The following is a 21,189-nucleotide window of genomic DNA, read 5'->3' on the forward strand; positions in this document are numbered from 1 at the left end:
ACGTGAGCTGCGGGAGCTTGTGATGGCTTACACAACTCACACACATCTCTTCCCTTGCCCAGAAATCCAAGGCTTCAGTAAGCTGGCCTGGCACTAAAGCACACTCTGTTTCATCACAACAGCAAGGTAAAAAGCAGCCAGGCCAACAGAAGGATCAGCAAAGCAAAGAAAGAAAGGGATTCTGGGGGTCAGGATTCCAAAAGGAGCAAAAGCAGTGTTAAGACAAAATACTAGCTGTAGAGGTGGTTTCTGCCTAGGCCTCACTGTGTGAGGGACATGTGGTCTGTGCACTTGTCTCCTAAGATGTCTCCTCCTACTCATGGAGACTTTGTGGCTAGCCTGGTTTCCTGGAAGCATTGCATGAACCTATGCATTGGATAAAGGATGTAAATCAGGCTGCGGGATGTCTTCAACTGTAGTAGATGGAGCCCCGGCTTACACCGATCAATTGAAATAGGCATAGAACCCTCAAACAGATAAAGCACTTGGATATCCCAGAATACCTGTGCCACAGCCACTTGCGTCTGCTGCTGCTGCTGTTGGAGCTGCTGCTGCAGGAGCTGGATTTGGTGGTGTGTGGACAGTGGTGTGCCCACTGGCAGCGGACTAGAAGCAGGCAGGATCATCTTCGGGGATGCCGTCAATATGTTCTCCTGGTAATGCAAACTCTAAAAAAAGAAACAAACACAAGAAATGATCAAATCTGCTGAAGCAAGAGAGAGGTCACTGACTGCTTTCCTGCCAATCACATGTGTGGAAGGGGTTTCACTAAAGAATGCCCTGGGCTCTGGACACTGGCTTGGGAGGCATTAGTGGAAGAGTTCAAACACCCAGACCTTTCCTCCCTTGAGGAGCCACCAGACACCCCCTGATTACATGAGTAACACTCTAGACCCCCGCGTTGAGTCCCCGTTCGGGGGGCATGTAGACTTCCCTACTATAGGAGTCAGTTGATGGTTTCATGACCTGGATTATAATACCATTATGGGGCACTTTCTTACACCCCCTTGTCTCCACGACTTGAAAAGTATATTATTATTTCCTTATAGTTAGTAAATGCCTTTGCCATGGCACGCCTGAGGAGGGTGGGGAAGGGAGGGGGGGGGGGGGTATTTTGTTTCATATAGTTACGTTTGTTGTCCACAGGCCAAGGGACCCTGGGGTACATATAGACGCACTATGTACAGGATAACGAATGTTTCCAGCCTTGCTGTATCCCTATTGATTGTTGGTCTATTGTCACGTAAGGCCGGGCCCTGCCACGTGGGAGGATGCACATGCTTTCAGATTTTCTGGATCTATCAGCATTTGATTGTCTGTCTGTTTCCTAGTGTACCAGGAACCTGGTTTCTCTCAAAAGCAATAACATTTGTTGGAAAGAAGAGTCTGAAACACCTCATCGCCACGCATCCCTACATAGTGGACACCATTGCCCTTACGCCCAGTTCTATAGTACTTTTTGTTAGATTATACAGTGAGCCCAGTGAAAGTGGTATTAATTAAGGGGGACTCTACCTATGACTAACTAAGGAGTTAATCAAGTTCAGACTGGGCTCTGCCTGTAAGCTAAAAGAACAACTACCAATAGTTGCATCTCTATTGAAGGTGGATCCACCGTGATGGTCCTGCAGCATGAATGGATAAGGCTCTCTAGCATCCAGAAGAATGTAGCAGGGCTGTTCCTTACCACATCCACCTGTGTGAAGACAAGAGACCTTCTAGTACCAGAAAGCTACCTCCGCCGATTAAATGTAGCTCATGCAAGGATGCCTAGTTATCACTTTGCTTTTGATAGGCACCTGAACCTTCTTTTTCCTATCCATGTAGCCGATAGCTCTGCCAGCTGAAAGTAACAAACCCAGCAAGAACCTGGAGCAGGAGAAGACCAACACCAGCCATGGCCATTGTACTTCAACGCGCCCTACAGCGGCGCAGCTGTCCCTAGAGAAGGGTATGTGGGCCATTGACACCTAATAGGAGCGAACTGGCTACAGAAACGTTCTATGATGGGCACACCTTGATGGAAGACCAGTGCTCCATGTGAGTAGGGATGAGACCCTGTCAATCACCCTGTGATCACATCTTCGGCTCTATATAGAATATAAATCTCTGCCCTCTGCCAAATTGAATGCAAATATCTCTACAGATGGGACTGTCGCTGTTCACCCAAACCTGCATCCGCGGATCTATTTCACTTCATGTCAAAGAATTAAACTACAAACCTTCAAACAGACTATTACTAAACCTTTGGGTGTCTGCTCAACCGCGTGCATCACACGGTGGTTGTGCTTGAAAAAGAGTCTGCTCTGTGCACGTGGGCTTATATGGATTGAATCCAGCCTCAATGAACATCTGTGATTTGATCAAATTGCTGCTCTGAAGGAGTCACTTTTATTAGTTGTAATAGATAGTAACAAATTAATTTGATACACGATGTTAGGAAAACAATGGGGCTAATAAAAAAATTGATTACACTGAAAGCTGCTATCAGCACTTATTGTATAATATCTGGCTGCAAAATCAGTCAATATGAATGTAGTAGGTGCCCTTTTGAGACAACATAGAGGGTCTTTAGAACAGTGGATTGACCTCCAGCAAGGGGAGGAGGTGTCACCCTGTCACTGGCATCGACCTGTAAGTCTCCTTGCACTATTTTCACGGGTGCAATGGGTTGCACCTCCTTGAGCACCAGGTCTGTCTCTTTGCCTCCTTAAAGACCCTTCCTTGTGAGTAAGAGTGCTATGGATACCGGGGTGGGTGGGGAATCTAACTTTTGGCATGGACTGCTCTTAATGGTGCATGATGACCAAATCCCCCTCTCTTGCCAAATTAGCGGGTCTATCTGTACCCTGGATCAAGGTGTGGGCTGAGATTTGGGGTGCAGCCCTCACAAACACTCCAGTTTCAGGGTGGTTTCCGATAGATCGGGAAAGCCAGACAAATCCTTCAGAACCAGATGCTAGCAAGCCTTGTCCTTATTTGGGGTACACAGTTGCTGGCAAGGGCAAGGTGCCCCGGCTCCCCTGGTTGTCCTCTGCCATATACTAAACCTACCAATACAAGCAGAACCAATCAGGAGTATCCACACAACTTTAATGTAACTGATGCCCAGCTCTTGGTAGAGGGCCAATTGCTCATTCTAGACTAGCATGCCCAAATATCTCTCGTGCGTAGGGAGGGGCGACTTCCTCCACATCATTTTATGGGACATTCTTGTGGGCCACACGTCCATCAATGGAGATGCCAGGAGAGTCATACATTAGCCTAATATCGGGCCTTCTAGGTGTCTCGTTTCCACAGAGGTGGTGGTCAGCTTTCACAGATCCCGGCCATGACAGCTCAGGCCAAGAACAGGCTCTTGGATTGAGGTGGCACTCAGCCAACCATGGGTAGCATCAGTCTGTAGAGTGTCTGATGACCCAAAGTAACATCTCTTTTTAATCCTGGGGCAGTCTCTGGTGTGGAATGGAGGACTCTCGGTCACCAAGCACAATCGGTAAGTCTTAGTCTCTGAGAGGATGGATATCTCACGGTGTGCTCAGGTGACAGATGTCACAAATGTCCCCACCTTCTTGGAGTTCAAGACTAGAGGTCCTGGTGTCTCGAGTTTGATGCCATAAATGTCTATGGGGCACATGTGGGAGTGCTGTAAGGTCCAAACTGGTGATGTTGCAGCACATCTGTAAAATAGGGCCAACTGGAATCTAAAGACACACAATTGATGGACGGACTACAAATCAAAACATTCACCCGTCAAGAGATCTGGGTTATTTGCATCATTCTTTTGCTCACCATGCCACCTCAGTTTATTCCTGGCCATGTGCAAATCAGTACTGACCCTGTGCCTCATGGGAACAGTCCAGCCCGAACTGCCAAGCCAGGTCCGCCCTTGACCAGAAAAAAACCTAGGACCGGTTTCGGGGTTTCACCCCTCACCAGCCAGGATGGCTTGAATCCAGTGGCACAGTGAGCCAACTGGAATCTAGGCACTCCGCCTCCCTTGGGTGGTTGGCCATGGCACAAACAGGCTGTGTTTTCATTGCACTGCAGATTCTTCTCCCCCGCAGCTGGCAGCGTTATTTAGCCTGGTTCTGGCATCCTTGGCTATTCAGTACTAGGACAGAGCATCAGCACCTGCACTGATGCCTTTTTTCTTGCCATCACCGTCCACATAGAACTTTACCGCACATGTGTACATCACCAGGAAACACTATACGGTTAGGAATGGACTCAGTGCTTAATTTGAGCCGGTGGTTCCCGATGCTTAGCACCAGCACGTAATTGTCATCACCGGCACTTATTACCGTCTGCCCCATGATGACAACTAATCAGCTAATTTGAAGACGAGGTCAGCAGCAGTTGTTTATTTATTAAATATACAGTAAAAATGACCTACGGCCGAAGCCATTTTTATAGCTTTGTGGGTCTGGAGTAGTCTGAATTGTCCCACTTGTAGGAGTGTGATGGTTAGTAGCTGAATTCTTACTATCATAGGCAGCATAGCAGGGGCAATGTGTGGCACACGCTTCAGTGGCCTCCTGACGAGGGCCCTGGCCCTTTTTTGCACAAATTAAGTACTGATTGCACTCCCAGGGTATGATTCAGCAAAGGAATGTCTTTGTGTTTGGCATCTATAGTGGCGCACTCTAGGTACTTTTGAGTTGTTAAATCTACTCTTTTGCAGCAAACTGGGAATACATTGGAGTTTATTTGCGTAACCTTGCTGAGGACGGTCTGTAAGCGCTAAAAGTGGTGTTTCACTTCAGTTATTTATATAGAACCGGGTTGTATTTGCAGTATTGAATGTGTTGTGTCTGGTCCAAGCGGCATCTGTCTGCCCACTCGCTCTTACCTCTGAACCACCCTCAGCTGAGGCACACACTACATCTACACACCCCTCACAAGGCCAGCCCCAGTCAGCAATGAGGGAAGCTCCTTTTCACTATCCAGTTATTCTCAATAAAGACTCCATATCCCCCACCCCCTTTATGAATGAATGCTATACACGCCACAAAATGTGCATGAGGTTAACTGGGTTGAATGCATTTAATTTTGCTCAGTCTACTTTATTCTTTATTCAGTTTAAAATAATCGAAAATAAAAGGTCAAATAAAAAAAAATATATGTTTGGCTCATCGGAGAACCCAAGAGAAATGTGATAGTCGATGGTTCGGGAGTTTGTTTGAGCCGCCAAGAACGAAATCTGCCTTCTGTGCACAAGGTCAGGGTTTCCAGCGTGCCTCGCGCTGAGGGCGCCGGGTTCAGGCACTGTCCGCAGCTGCGAGGGCCGCTGCTGACGAGAAGCAGTTGCTAGGTACCGAGGGCGGACAGTGCAAACAGGTTGACGTAGCATGTCTTTATGTACAGAGAGTACCCTCTTCAGTATCTTAGGAGGATTCGAAGAGTCTGCCAATCCTGTTATTTTAATTAGCTATTGTGCTGCATGTTCTGCTTTTTAGGGTGCACCACATCCACGTGGCGCTCTCCAAACATGAATGCGCTTTTCGTGGCTCACAAATCTCGTATTTATTTATGCCTGTTAACTGTTAAATAGGATTTTAAAAGTAATAGTACCAGGGCCTTTCATCGTTCTTCTATTTTATCGCCACATTCGCCTACGAAGCTACTTCTATGCCCTACAACACGGAACCTTTAATTCTAAGCAAAGAAATAACGCTTTATTTCCGAGAGATGACACCATATTTCCAGCGAGACGTCTAGTGCCCACTCGTGGTGGATGGATGCACTGCAGACTTATTATAGGTACGAATCTAGAACAGCAGTTATAACTTTTGGAGACCCCCAATGTTGGACACATTGGAAGCCCCACCTAAGCAACTGCTAAGATTTGAACCTCAGAACAATACATAAAACTACAGAAACTAGTATACAAATACATACATTATGAAATATTTTTGGTTTCATAAACAGACAAAAGATATACAAAAATAATTGTTTTAATTTGCATTGAAAGGTTGGAGCATTTCTAAAATGTTAATTTATTTCTAAACAACAAAGCGATATGATAGGCTCTGTCACATTGCTTTGTCTTTTTTGCTCCTAATGTATGCTGGTTGCCAGTGCCTATTTGTTCTTTGAGGTCGTCTATTGTCCCTACTACTGTTCCCTGTGCTTGAGGAGCTCAAAATAATCAATGTAAGGATACCAACTAGATTTTTAGCTCTCAATTTTAAATTCCTTCACATTTACAGAACATTTAACACGTTTAAATTTTTAATTTATCTTTATTATGAAGAAATACTTTATTAATCTGCTAATATTATTATTAATTTTTTAACAGTGACGGACCCGAAGTAAGTGTGGCAGACCCAGTGGCAGCTGGCATCAACTGAGGGTGGGAGGGGGCAGAAAACCACTTACCTGGACCGTGACCGACGACGTCACCCCGACCTCTTCTGCAGGGACTGCAGTGCAGGCCCCAGCAAACTCCCTTGACCAATCCTAGCCTGCTCACGTGCTGGTAACCAGCATGGGAGCAGAACCCCGATTGGTGGGAGCAGCCTCTCTCGGCTCTCCCGAGGGCACTGGATGCCTGCACTTGCTCTCAACCCAACTGTCTTAAGACAGCTGGGTTGAGAACTTTAAAGTGCGCATGTCTGGCTGGCCGTCGCAAGGCGGCTGGCCCAAAAGATATGCACACTTTGAACAAGTGCAAAGGCAGCCCTCTGCACACCACTCCTCCCTGCCAATACTCAGCAGGTTACACCCTGAAGCTCGGTACAGGACAGGAAAATGAAAAATGAAATGGTAATGAATTACCATTTTATTTTTCATCTCTGGGGCTTTGGGGGCACTTAAGTGGGGTGACGCTCCTCCGCTACAATGGAGGAGCCGCCTTTTGGCGGACCCCTGGGCATCCACTGACCCCAGATTAAGAACCACCGGTCTAGAGGGAATCTTCTCTTTATGAAAGGGTCAGGCAACAGGTGGGCACACATGCAACTGCTCAATGAACTTAGAGATGGAGATGGAGGTTTGAATCTACTGTGGCTAGGATTCTGCTTCTTCTGGCAGTAAAGGTTGCAGACATGGGAAGGAGTAGGTTGTCGCCCTCCCAGGAGAAATGCAGGTCATTTATTCAGCATAGGAAAAAGGATTTTGAGGCTGAGGCCTCTGAAGAGCGGCGACCATCTCAGAATATGTGATTCACCTTCATACCGGTGCCAATGGAGTCACTGCCATGATCCTCTGGACCCTTGGTCTTCGGTAGGCAGTGCTTTTAAATGTGATAAGTCAAAACTTGCATTGGAATTAACTGATTATCAGGAGAGCGGCTACTACACTACAAAGTATCTCTATTATCACAGCGCTGCAACGGTCAATAAAGCAACATTCGTCTAATTAACTGATTGGAAGTACATTTATATCAGTACAATATTTGTAGGTATGTGTCTGCTGTGCACAGGGCTGGATTAACCACTAAGCAAAATAAGCATGTGCTTAGGGCATCAAGGGAAGGGGGCACCACAGAAAGGTTCCATTGCTGGATTTACCATAGAGCATATGGTAAAAAACTGCAAATGGTGCAGCTGAAGCTATTAAGTAGAGGTACACAAAAATCAACATTATTTTCCATCTTACTGTAAGTTTTGACTCATTTCGAAACATAAAATGTTATTCTACAGTTAAAATGTTATTCTACAGTTTGTTATTGTTTATATTTTGAATTAGATACATATGGGGGCACCAAAATCTTTTAAGTGCTTACGGCCTCTAAAGGTCTTAATCCGGGCCTGGCTGTGCAGAAGGTTCCAGCGCTAGCCGAGAGCTCAAGCCTCCTAGGATGTCATCACTGGAACACTGAAGCTGATGCTCAGGAAAAGGAGAATGCTTGGAAGTTACAGGACCCGCGATAGCTGCAGTTGGAAATGAGAAGTTAAAGAAATAAAGTTGTAGGCCAAGAGATGTATCCGTTTTGATACTAAGGCCCTCATTATGATGTCGGTCGGACTGCATCCGACACGCCGTCGGTTGCGGTTCACCCAAAATCTGTTGGCACAGTCCGACAGCCGCATTAAGATGCACAGCGGTTGGAGTAGGGGCGGGGGGACCAACCAACACTTCCGAGGGCTCAGGGAGCACGTTCGACCATTGGTCAGAATGTGATTCCCTAAAATAAGGGTGATGCCTGTTTAGGCACCGCCTTATGGATTACAATGTCCCTTTCAGAAAGCCTTTCAATGTCGGTCTGAATGCCATTGAAAGGCTGTTGGAAACAGACTTTGGGTGCCCCTAGCAGGGCCCGTCCCTCTGCGGCCTCCGCTATGAGGTCTGGGGGGCACCTGTGGTGCTTCCTCTAACATCCATGCATCGTGTGGCAGGCACCATGCACATTGTGCATGGATGTTTGTAAACATACCCTTTACCAATGCGGATTGTGCTGCTGCCCTTTTCCGACCAGAAGCACATGCCACAATAGTAATGGGTATATTTACGACTGACATTCCCACCCCGCATAGACACGATACCTGGCCACGGGACATAGACAATTGGAACCATAATGCAGCACCCCCTTCCCCTCGAATTAATGTTCACTCCACACCCGATATCTCTTTTACCTCCTCCTTCGGTTCGGAGGTTGGTTTCACAGACTGTTGCCCCCCAGTTGACAGCGCTGTACTTTCATGATTGACAGACACATTCACGAACACACGCCATACGGCAGCCCACGCCGTGTTCACCCGCTGCAATACGACAATGGCCAAGACGCGTTCACAGAAAGCAGCATCACCACACCGATCTCAGCGACCGCTCTGCCCGGAGAGGTCAATTCTCTGGGGAACAACACGCTGTAACACAAAGTATGAGGTTGTGGACAATATGGAGGGCATCGACCAGAAGCGCGCCCTGGACGACAGGGTAGGCCGGGTACTCTGGTGGGATAGATGACGCCACATACAATGATGTGTAATGAGAGAATGTCATCTAGTCATAATGCCGAGGGTTTTTCCCACTGAAGCCAGCTGCCTAGTTCTGTGACGATTGTAATTACCGGAATACTGACTGCCATTATTGTTTTCACATATAATGCATATGCTGGCTAGATTTCTGCTTCCTCATTGACATATGTTCACAGTGATGTAACTGTATGTTTAATTGTTTCAATAAAACATATTTAAAAAAAAATGGGTATATTTCCGACTGCAGTGCTGGCGGTCGCGTCTTAATATGGTGGGTGGGACTTCCGACTTATTGTTGGTCGGTCCAATTCCGCTACTATGTCACGTCAGATGATTGTCTGACCAGCATTGTAAAGAGCTCTTAACCCTGAATATACTTGTTCACAGGTGGCCCCTGGAAAGCTTCATATAGTTGTGCTAGCGAAGGCCTCCCTCAGGTTTATCCTCGGCTAGGTCCACGTTCCTGAGACCATAAACTGTGTTTCTGTGGAATAAACTCCCCGCCTCCATTTGAGCGTTGTATGGTCAAAGGTGGACTCTGAGGTACTAGTGATCATGATGTTTGCATATTTTGGCAGCAGTGTAGTAATTTGTCCCCTCTTTTCTTTAGGTGATCCAGGACACTGAGGTGGGATTGAGACAAAGCGAGGAATGATAAACTGTGGATGATTGTGGTTGAGAAAAGTCACAGAATGAGTGTATCCTACCAAAGTGAGAGAGTGTAGAGAAGCTACTGAGTATCCAGAGAGAACTTTCCTATATGCATGCAGCTCAGTTACACACACTGTATTCACTGGAGGTCGTAGGGAAGGACATTGAAACAGACCATTTGAGGGATTCTCTACAGGACATTGTGAAGGTAGTTTTGTACGGGAACGACAAGGCATTTATAGTGCACTACAAGGTTGCTTGATTTCATAAAAAGGTTTCTTCTTTAAGCATTCCCAGACTTGGTTTTATTCCAAGTAATGTAAAAGCTTGAAAATGACTCATAAGTCAGAAAAGGGCTTAGCGCTAATGTTTCCACGAGAAGGATGCTCTTATAATCAGGTCAAACAGTGTCCTACGTATCATATAGTTTGCCAGTCTGAAGGTTAAACAAAGAAGAAGAGACTGCTTCACACCTACTTCCGGTGTGCACAGTGTTTAATTAATTCAAAGCAGGAAACTGGTTTATGGTTACATTGATGTCTGCTTCTCTTGCATTTTAAAGGGGTTTTCAGTTCAGGCAATGCGAGGGTCCCATCATATTAAAAAAAAAGGGTCACGCAGGAACGTTTGTGCACTGCTTTGCACAATTTGATTCAGGAGTTCAGGATGGCTTAGCTTTAGGATAGTCAGAGTGGAACCCCATCAGCTGGCTATACCCCAATGCACAATTAGATGAAATGTGAAAGCTCTTTGTGCTACATTGCACAATTAGATGAAGTGTAAACATTTTTCATACCACTTATTGGCTGTATAACTTGTGCATATGGTGACAAATAGGATCGGAGGAAATCCTACAGTAACAGGCACATCTGCGCCTTGGGGCTTACCGGAGGCGGTCCACCACTAGAGAAAGACTGTGCGATATTCACATGGTCTGGAAATCACGTGCCCAGCTCTTTGCTGGGTGTTTTCATGACCAGGGCCGGCTTTAGCGATGGTGGCGCCTGGTGGGACAATCTGTTTTGGTGCCATCCCACCTCATATGACAGCTTCCTCGGACTCCTTCACTACCATCCAGCAAAAGAGTCCATCATCTCTCCATTGACCCTCTCTCACATACATTTCATTTGTTTTAACGCGTTGGTAAAGACTGGCTTTACTAATCCACTCAGCTATCCACATAAAATACAGATCTGTTCTTAGCAGCAGGCACATTAACCCTCTGCGCTACTTTATGGCGGCTCAAAACTGCCACTAGACAAAACTCCAATCTCCCTCTAGCAGGAACATTAATCACTAGAGTTATCTTGACAAATGTATTGCGCCCGAAAGCTGGACACACAAGGAGCTCTGCAGCAGGTGCTTTTCAATCTCAAGCCATTTCTAAACACAGCACCCCATCTGAGGTCTGTGGCCCCACCCAGTGCGGCTGCATCAGTCGCACCCTTCTAAAACCGCCCCTGCTCATGACTTGGGCTGTGCTGATGGTTCTGTGATTGTGGTCAGGCAGAGGGTGCTCTTTAATAAGTTGGAAGTATTAGTCAGGGTGGGCAGAAGTAGAGCTGCAGAATCAGACAGATTGTCAAACTTGATCGCCTCCCTCATGTGTATTGCCAGCACCATGATTCTGAGGGATACGGCATGGTCAAGAATATCAACTACCCTTCTAAAGATGGTGGATTGTCCTAAGAACCCTTTTGGAATTTCTCAATCCAAGATAAAGCATGACTATTTCCTGATGTCATTTTCTCTTTGGATCCTATTTATAGGAGGCAATCACCAGAAGGTGTCACAAAACATTAATTCCCTTTTTTTGTCACAATTCCCGCACGCTTGTTGTCTATTTTTTATTCTTGGTTTTATAGTTGATTCCATTTGGATTCATCTTGTGGATTCTTTAGCCTGGCTCTTCTGTCTTCCTGGTGTCACGGTGAGTGATGTTTGTCTTTTTTTACTGCTACTTAAGCATTCATCTCATCAGACTACCGAGGAGGTTTTTTTAATTCATGTTTTTTACCTCCTAACTAGGACTGTTTAAGGAGACACCGGACCCCTTTCATTTGACTTACATTAGGCAGGGTGACACCTAGGCTAGTGAGAGTAATTGCCCTTTCCTCAGGCAGTCAAGAAGGAAACCTAGCAGAGCCTTTCCGCAGCCAGACCTTGACAGAGGGCAACGTCAATGACGTCTTAAACTTACTAATGCTATGGATGCCTCTAAGGACCTGGTGTAAGAGTTATAATAATTACACCTTGAGAATTTTGTGCTACAACAGACCTTACTTTCTAGGTCTAGTGGCATCCCAGTAGTTTCTTCCAGTGACCCATGTTTCTCTGAGAATCATGAAAAGTTAAGAGAATTTCAGAATTCTCAGGACTATGCATTTTGTTTTTCATCCTGCACAGTTTTTTTTTTAATTTTCAAAATTTTATTGCAAGCAAAATCAGATACATAATTCACATTGAAAAAAGATACCAAAACATTGCCAACAGAAAATAGGAGTTAAGGCACAGAGAACAAGGTAGGTTACAGTTCGACATATACTCATATCTTAACAGAAACAAAATAAGGAGCCTGTTTAATAAGTAAAATAAAAAAAACATTTTTAAAAAAAATTAGGTTAATTTCACAATTCTTTCTATATCCATTGATAGATTGGCTCCTAAATTCCCCCCCCCCATTAGTTTTTTAACACGACCTTTTACAGCATATATTGCCTGTTCTAAATTATACTTTGCTAAAAGCCGAGCCCTCCAAGTATGAAATTGTAACGGATCTGGGCTAATCCATTCCTGGGTAACACAGGCACGATAAACCGACATACATATAAATAAAAGTTTTTTTTGATCTTCAGGAATGTTGATAGAGAAGGTAACTAGCATAAAAATCTCAGCTGTAAGAATAATATTACATTTAAAAATTAAAGAAAAAGATCTGTATCTGGTTTAATACTGATGTGAGCATCGGGCAGGAGAAAAAAATGTGGGTTGCATCCGCAGCTTCTAATGTACATCTCTTACATGCGGTACCTGTGGATGATCCCCAACTTTGAATTTTCTCAGGGGTATGATATAAATCATAAAGAACCATATAATGCTGAGTACGGGATCTACCCGTGAGTAGAATAGAGTTAGCCAACATAATGGAGTCTTCTATCAATACATTTGTCAATCCCAGTTTTTCTGCCCAACGTTCATGAACTACAGATAGATCATCTGAGTATGATGAAATCAATAAATTATAGAGAAAACCTATCTTCCTTTTAATGTATAGAGCTTCCATCAAAGGTATTTTCTGAAGCCCTGAGCGTAGCTCTGGAGATAAGGTATTGAAATAGCTGTGTATTTGAAAGTATTTATAATAATCTAAAGTCAAAATATTAAACTTAGCTTGAAGAGTCGAGAAAGAGATCAATTCATCGTTATACCATAAATCACTGATAGAGTTAATTCCTTGTTTACTCCATTTTACCATGGTTTGATCTCTAAATATATCAGGCAGTAGGTGTTTAGATGACAGGGGGGTATATCTTAGAATTTTCGGGATCCCTAAATGTGGTATCGTAGCGCTGCTTTGCTCAAGATTGACTTATTTCAGCTGCATTTAATTTCGCCTGCTTGTTTAACGCTTTGCCTCCTTAGCTAAGTATTTGACTGTGCTTGCTGTTCATCACATTGTTTGCGCGTTAGCCAATAGCGCTCCGCCCTGCTCCCCCCTCCGCCTCCATTTTGTTTGTTTTTGTGCTCCTCGTGTGCCCGACCCGCCTCCCAGCTGAGACGCCCTCGCCCCTCCCCCTCCACTATCCATATATGACGGTTGCTCCCGCGCGCAGCGTTCACGCGCAGCGACCGCGCCCAACCCGCGCCGAAGGTGCGCCAAAGGTAAGCCCGTCTACGCCCGTCCGCGCCTGGACCGCGCCCAGCGCCAGACCCCCTGTCCCTCGCGCTCCCCAGCCCTCCCGCATTACCTACGATGCCGTCACCCTCCTAGCCCTTGACCGCGGTCGCGCCCCCAACTGCGTCCAAGCCGCTCCTGGACACACCCATGGACCTTTCTCCTGCTACTCCTGCAAATTCAGCGGCACCGTCAACATCTCCGCTACGACCACACCACAGATCCCCGACCCCAACCACCTACAATGCATCCTTCTCAACACCCGATCAGTCCACAGGCACGCCATTGACCTATGGAATCTACTAGACACCATCTCTCCAGACGTCGCCTTCCTAACGGAAACATGGATGAACGCTTCCTCCGCACCAGACATCACCATTGCCATCCCTGAAGACTATAAGATCACTCGCAAAGACCGTACCAGCCACACAGGAGGAGGGATCGCTATCGTCCATAAGAAATCAATCCGCATCTCAACCAGCTCTGACGCCAACCTCGCCAACTCCGAACACCTCCACTTCCAAATACACATCGACCCCAAGACCACACTCAGAGGCACCCTCCTCTACAGACCACCAGGACCCCGAGCTAAATTCAGTGAAGACATCACGGACTTCATCACTCCACACGCGCTCCCCTCCAAAGACTACATCCTTCTGGGAGACCTCAACTTTCACCTTGAAAAGATCAACGACCGCAACACCGCCACCCTCGTGGACAACCTCGCCAACCTCGGACTTAAACAACTAGTCACTTCCCCCACCCACATCGCAGGTCACACACTCGACCCAATCTTCACCTCCAGCAACCATGTCTCCTTCAGCCACACCACGGACCTCCTCTGGACTGACCACAGCTGCGTTCACTTCACCTACAACAAACCAAAACCCAACATCTACCTCCAACCTACCCTGCAAAGAAACTGGAACAAAATCACCACGGACCAAATCTCCGCATCGCTCCTTCGAAACGCCCCAGCCCTCTCTTCTAACACCAACGAAGCCGCCGCCAACCTCACCCTATGGTTATCCAACACCGCCGACACCTTAGCACCACTGAAAAAACGTCAAAGCAAACCTGGCAGCAAGAAGGCCTCATGGTTCAACGATGATCTCAAGAAGTCCAAGAAACTCTGCCGCTCCCTTGAAAAGGCCTGGAAAAAAGACCCAACCACCAGCACCAAGGACGCCTTCAAAAGCGCCACCCGCACTCACCACCAACTGATCCGAAAAGCCAAGAAAACAGCATTCAAAGATCGACTTGACAACAACGCCCACAACAGCAAGGAACTTTTTAACATCGTCAAGGAATTTTCCAATCCCTCGGCCAACTCCAACGACATCACCCCATCTCAAGCCCTCTGCGACTCCCTAGCCTCATTTTTCCACAACAAGATTGCAGACATCCACAACAGCTTTGACAACCAACCCGGAAACCAACCCACCCTACCATTTGCTGATCATCTTCCCCCCGTGAACACCCTTAACAACTGGAACCCAATCTCCACTGAGGACACCATCCGTCTGATGAATTCCATCCACTCAGGATCCCCCACAGACCCATGTCCTCACCACATATTCAACAAAGCAGACTCCGTCATAGCACCGCACCTCCGAGACGTCATCAACTGCTCCCTCAACTCCGCCACCTTCCCGGAAGACTGGAAACACACTGAACTCACCGCCCTTCTGAAAAAACCAACAGCAGACCCCACCGAACTCAAAAATTACCGCCCCATCTCGCTTCTTCCATTCCCGGCCAAAGTCTTCGAGAAGGCTGTCAACAACCAGCTCGCCGCCTTCCTCGAAGCCAACAAATCCCTCGACCCCTCACAATCTGGCTTCCGAGCAAAACACAGCACTGAGACCGCCCTCATCGCAGCAACAGACGACATTCGAACTCTACTGGACAATGGAGACACAGTCGCCCTCATCCTCCTTGACCTCTCTGCAGCATTCGACACAGTCTGCCACAGCACCCTTCTACAACGCCTCAATAACATCGGAATCCAAGGAAAAGCACTTGAATGGATCACCTCGTTCCTCACCGGAAGAACCCAAAGAGTCCGCCTTCCTCCATTCAAGTCCGAGGCCTCTGAAGTCATCTGCGGCGTACCACAAGGATCCTCACTCAGTCCCACCCTCTTCAACGTATACATGAGCCCCCTCGCGGCCATCGCACGCCAACACAACCTCAACATCATCTCTTACGCGGACGACACTCAACTGATCCTTTCCCTCACCAATGACCCCAGCACCGCCAAAACTAACCTACACGAAGGAATGAAAGAAGTTGCCGAATGGATGAAACAAAGCCGTCTGAAACTGAACTCGGACAAAACAGAAGTCCTCATCTTAGGTACATCCCCCTCTGCATGGGACGACTCCTGGTGGCCAGAAGCCCTCGGAAAAGCACCCAGACCACGCACGGAACCTAGGCGTCATCCTGGATTCTTCACTCTCAATGAACAGACAAGTCAGCGCCGTATCCTCTTCCTGCTTCAACATTCTTCGCATGCTCAGAAAAACATTTAGCTGGATCCCCTCCGAAACAAGGAAAACAGTCACCCACGCTCTGGTCACGAGCCGACTGGACTACGGAAACACCCTCTACGCAGGTACTACCGCAAAACTCCAGAAGAAACTCCAACGAATCCAAAACGCCTCAGCCAGGCTCATATTAGACATCCCACGCAACGAACACATCTCTGGTCACCTTAAAGACCTCCACTGGCTACCCGTCAATAAGAGGATCACTTTCCGTCTGCTTACCCACGCACACAAATCACTCTACGACATCGGACCAGATTGCCTCAACTCACGACTGTCCTTCTACACCCCCTCCCGCCAACTACGTTCTTCCAGCCAAGCCCTCGCCACTGTACCTCGCATCAACAAGACCACCATGGGAGGCAGATCCTTTTCATACCTGGCTGCTAAAACATGGAACTCACTCCCCGCTTACCTTCGCCTTACCCAGAACCACCTAGCATTCAGAAAGCAACTTAAAACATGGATATTTGACAAGTAATCCTCCTCCCCTTCCTAAGCGCCTTGAAACCCTCTGGGTATGTAGTGCGCTATACAAATTCCATGACTTGACATGACTTGGCTTGATAATCTTCCATGCCCGATATGCTGCTATTACAGTCTTGAATTTAATTTTCTTGAAGTAACTAGGTTCAATATTTTTTAAAAAGCAGCCACGAGCTTCTGACCCTAAAGAAAATTCATAAATGGAGGGGAAGTGTGCTTCATGAATTGATGCTTTTATGCCAATAATTAATGGTTTGATGAACTGCAATATTGATGCTAAATAATAAAATAAGAAATGTGGTGCACTCCATCCTCCTCTGTCCTTAGGAAGAGTCAGCTTTTTAAAGGCTCTACGGTGGCGCTTGTATCCCCATAGGAATCTTCCCGCCATTCTCTCGAGCGGTTTAAAAAATTCTATAGGAAACTCAAGGGGTATAGTTCGAAAAAGATATAAAAATCGTGGAACTATTAACATTTTTAATACATTGTTTCTGCCATGTAATGACAGGTGTAAATGATTTATCCCTTCTAGAGTAGTATTTGCCTTTTTAATAATGGGGGTAAAATTAAGCTTGGGTATATCAGAGATTGGAGTTGTGATTTTTATTCCTAAATATGTTGCGGTGGGTACTATGTTAAGGTGTATCGGTGGATTTTGACCTACAAATAAAACTTGTTTTTTTTTCATCCTGCACAGTTTAAAGGTAGAGTATCTTTCCATCTGCCTTACTGGATCTGCTTTGGCTTGGGCTAACACTGAATTCAGATGACTATTTGGAAATAATGATGTCTCCATGCTTGCTTTTAGGAAGGTGTTTGGACATCCTGATTTGGAGTATTCTGCAGAAGTCTTGTGTGATAGAAAAGTGAAATGGATGTTTTAACTTCTGTGACTCGATTAGGTCAACTGGTACCTGAAACTACTTGGGCTGGGAGAACTCAAATAGGAGATATTTGATTAAGTGTTGCATTACCAATGTCCTTACACTTTTTCTGAACATATTGACCAAGCACTGTTTAATGAACATAAATGAAAAGACAAGCAGTTTTACATTGATTTCAGGCTACATTCGAAATGCTTGTGGCCATTACAAGTGACTTTTGGTGGTCATACTGAAGTGCTTTCTTTTGATATTATTGCCTCTCTCGATTATGTTGTAATGTTTGCTATTTCTTACAGAAGTCATTAACTCGGATGGCAAATGGTCTCCCCGAAAAAAATCTTTTTCATCAAAGTTTTGCCAGTTTTGTCATGATCATAATTACACTTCAGGAAGTTAGAAGTCACCTTGCTTGGCTCAGTAAAAAGGAAATGGAAGCCTGATAGGTACAGACCATCAGAGATCATGAAAGGGTACCCCATAATACTGACGCACAGATTATTCAGGTATTCACTATATATTACACATCTTTCCATGTAGCACGCCCCCTTATGACGCCACCAATATTGCTCAATTCCTGGCTGGCATCTCTACCCCAATACTAGCTGTGGAGGCACTTGAGGGTGACCTCACGCTAGGCGAAGTGCAAGCCGCCATCCCCGAATTACAGACGTGTAAAACCTTGGGGGCCAAAGGCATCCTGGCCAAATTTAATGAACGTTACTTAGATCTCCTGGGACCTCACCGATTAAACCTATAACAAGATTTGGCGAAATGGGCACTCTCCCCCTAGATCTCCGGAAGGCCACGATATTAGTATTGCATAAGGAGGGCAAACCCAGAGAAAGATGCAAATCTTATTGTCGAATCTCGCTATTGAATACAGAACATTTTAGCTACAATATTGGCAACACCTTGGTTGCAAGTTATCATGGTGCTTATCCACACAGACCAGTCGGGCTTTATGCCAGGCCGAAACTACGTCTGATGCACAACTGGATGGAGGGAGTGAAGGACCGAACACCCTCTCATATTTTCTCATCCCTTGACACTGAGAAAGCTTTTGACAAGGTACACTGGCCGTTTTTAGAATGTACACTGGTTAAGTTTGGATTTGGGCCCAAATTCCAGAACTGGGTGGCAGTGCTATATCATACCTCGATAGCAGCTGAACAGGTTAATGGGATGTTGTCCTCAGAATCCATGATTAGAAGGGGACAAGACAGGGTTGTCCCTTGTCCCCTCCTTTTTGCACTCACTGTGGAATCCCTGGCAAGTACGATAGGAACCCACCCTGGAGTCAAAGGATTCCGGACCACCCCCATTGCAGTGCTTAATTTGAGCCAGTGGTTTCCGGTGCTCAGCACCAGCATTTATGACAGTCTGCCACATGGCGGGCTGTTTGTCAGATTTAGAGTGAGTACCACAACAGTTGTTTACTAATTCAATATATGTTAAAAATGACTATTACCTGCCGCCCATGCTAATCTTATAGCTTTGAGGGCCTGGAACTGTCTGAAGTGTCACACTTGTAGTGTGATGGTTAGTAGCTGGCTCGGTAATGTCATTGCCAGCGCTGTCATGGGCAATGGATGATGCAAGTTGCATTGGCCTCCTGAGGGCCCTGGCACTTAATATTTTACAAATTAAGCACTTCCCCAATGACAACGTAGAGAAGAAAGTTTCTTTCTATCCGTATGACATCCTTTTATATATAACAGAGCCCAGGACAACTATCCCAATACTATTTCAAATACTGGAAGAGTATGGACTGCACTCGGGCTACAAGATTAACTGGGATAAATCTATACTATTTTCCCCGGGGCCTCCCCTGGACTTGCCTTCACTACTCAGAAGCCTAAAGGGTGTGCCTGATGGTTTTAAATATCTTGGAAGTTTTATGACACTCCATAGAGAAGTGTGCCAACTTCCAGAAAGATGCAGGACGCTAGAGGGATTTCCCTCTCTCGTTGTTAGGATGGGCAGCCTCCTTAAAATTATTACCTAACCTCAGCTTTTGTACACCCTCCAGAATACCCATTATCCACTCCAACAGACAAGTGGTGGACAATCCAGAAAAGCATTTAAGACCGTCTCCTCCACCTGTTTCCTCACTTTGCGCTACTTAAGAAAGTGGCTACCCCTGCACACGATACACATTATGACACATGCCCTCATCACCAGCCAACTGGACTACGGCAACGTCCTTTATGTAGGAATCGCCGCACCCCTCATACACAGACATCAGGCCATAGAGAACACAGCAGCCAGACTCATCCTCGACCTTCCCCGACAAATCCATATCACACCCCACCTCAGGCAAGTCCATTGGCTCCTTTTACAGAAGAGATGCCAATTCAAACTGCTGACCCATACACACAAGGCTCTACACAACCAAGGACCAGCATCCATTAATCACCGCCAGAACTTCCACCAACTGTCAAGAGGACTACACTCTGCCTTCCATTCACTTGCCCATACTCCTGGCATCTACTGAAGCAGAAGAAGACAACACTTCTCCGACGACATGACAGCAAAGACCTGGAACAGCCTCCCCACGCACCTCCCGACCATCACCTCACTTCTGGAATTCCAAATGGCCCTCAAGATCTGGCTGCTCGAATAAGCCTCCAGGACCTGCAAGCACCTGGTATCCCTATTGGGTGATTACTGTGCTTTATAAATCCTGATTGACTTTACAGCGCAATTCATATAATGGCGGGATAGCTCGCCATGATATTGAGGACTACTATTGGGCGGCACACCTAATCCCCATTAATGACTGGGTACATGCACCACAGACCACGCCACATAAAGGCTGGAAAGGGCTCTTTTGGAGCCGTGTGCACACCTACACTACCTATATGGCGGCAAAGGAATTTGGAGTTGCTTCCGGCGACCCAGGTGGCCCTGGAGGTATGGGAAAGGGGAATGAGGGCAATTGGCTGGACCCGCAGAATTACTTGGGAGATACCGTTGTTGAGGGGTTTGTGGCTTAAAGAGATAAGAAAAGTACGAGGATTTGTGACATGGGACATCATTGGAATTTCCACTGCCAGAGACATCCTAGAACATGGAGAGCTTAAATCTCTATCGACTTCTAGTAATTATACAACTTCCATCGGTCCCAGTTTCTCAAATACGCACAGTTGAAACATGTCTGGCTAGTGGAAGGGTTGGTAGGCCCTGAGATACCCACTTACTCACCATTAGAAGGGAGTCTACTACAAGAAGAGCTAACGGGGGACCATATCCCTCATTTATAAAACATTGAACAATGACATGCCCGAGGATTTGGTTCAGCTTCTGAAGCGATGGGAGGAAGATCCAGGGGAATTAGAGGACATTGATTGGGAAGCTGTCTTGATACACCCCAGTTAGTTAGCCATCAAGACCGCACCTAACCCACGCCTACTATGTCAGATACAGACTACACACCATGTGCAGGGCAGCAGCCCCGGCATGTATTTGATGCTAGGCAGCAAAGGGTGACTTTATACACACACTATGGGAATGTTCCCACATTTAGGCCTATTGGACAGAGATTATAAAAGAGCTTAGTGCCATCCTTGATGTCACTCTTCTGACGGATCCCAAATATATACTCTTGGGAATCCCAAACGACAGACGCTCCACGTCCCCAACTCATCTTTAGTGCCCTGGGCCTGGTTGCTGCCAAGAGGGATGTGGCCAGGCGGTGGGGGGCAGCAGGGGTAACCACTATCCAAGAATGGACCCAAGGGATGGACCTCTACATGGCAGCAGAGAAGGTCATGTATCACAGTAGGAGCTGACCTCGAAAATTT

The 21,189-nt window shown here is 46.3% G+C and overlaps 1 protein-coding gene across 3 annotated transcripts in view; it reads right to left on the bottom strand.

Moving 5' to 3' along the window:
• NOS1AP (nitric oxide synthase 1 adaptor protein) overlaps window positions 1-21,189 on the bottom strand; it is a 1,090,707-nt gene that overhangs the window by 183,735 nt on the left and 885,783 nt on the right. For all 3 annotated transcript variants that reach the window (XM_086955405.1, XM_086955396.1, XM_086955412.1), the window contains exon 8: window positions 504-668. In XM_086955405.1, the coding sequence (XP_086811531.1) occupies window positions 504-668 (165 nt within the window). The remainder of the gene's footprint in view (window positions 1-503; window positions 669-21,189) is intronic.

The sequence above is a fragment of the Lissotriton vulgaris genome, chromosome 1_1, assembly GCF_964263255.1.
Source record: "Lissotriton vulgaris chromosome 1_1, aLisVul1.2, whole genome shotgun sequence".
NCBI lineage: Eukaryota > Metazoa > Chordata > Amphibia > Caudata > Salamandridae > Lissotriton > Lissotriton vulgaris.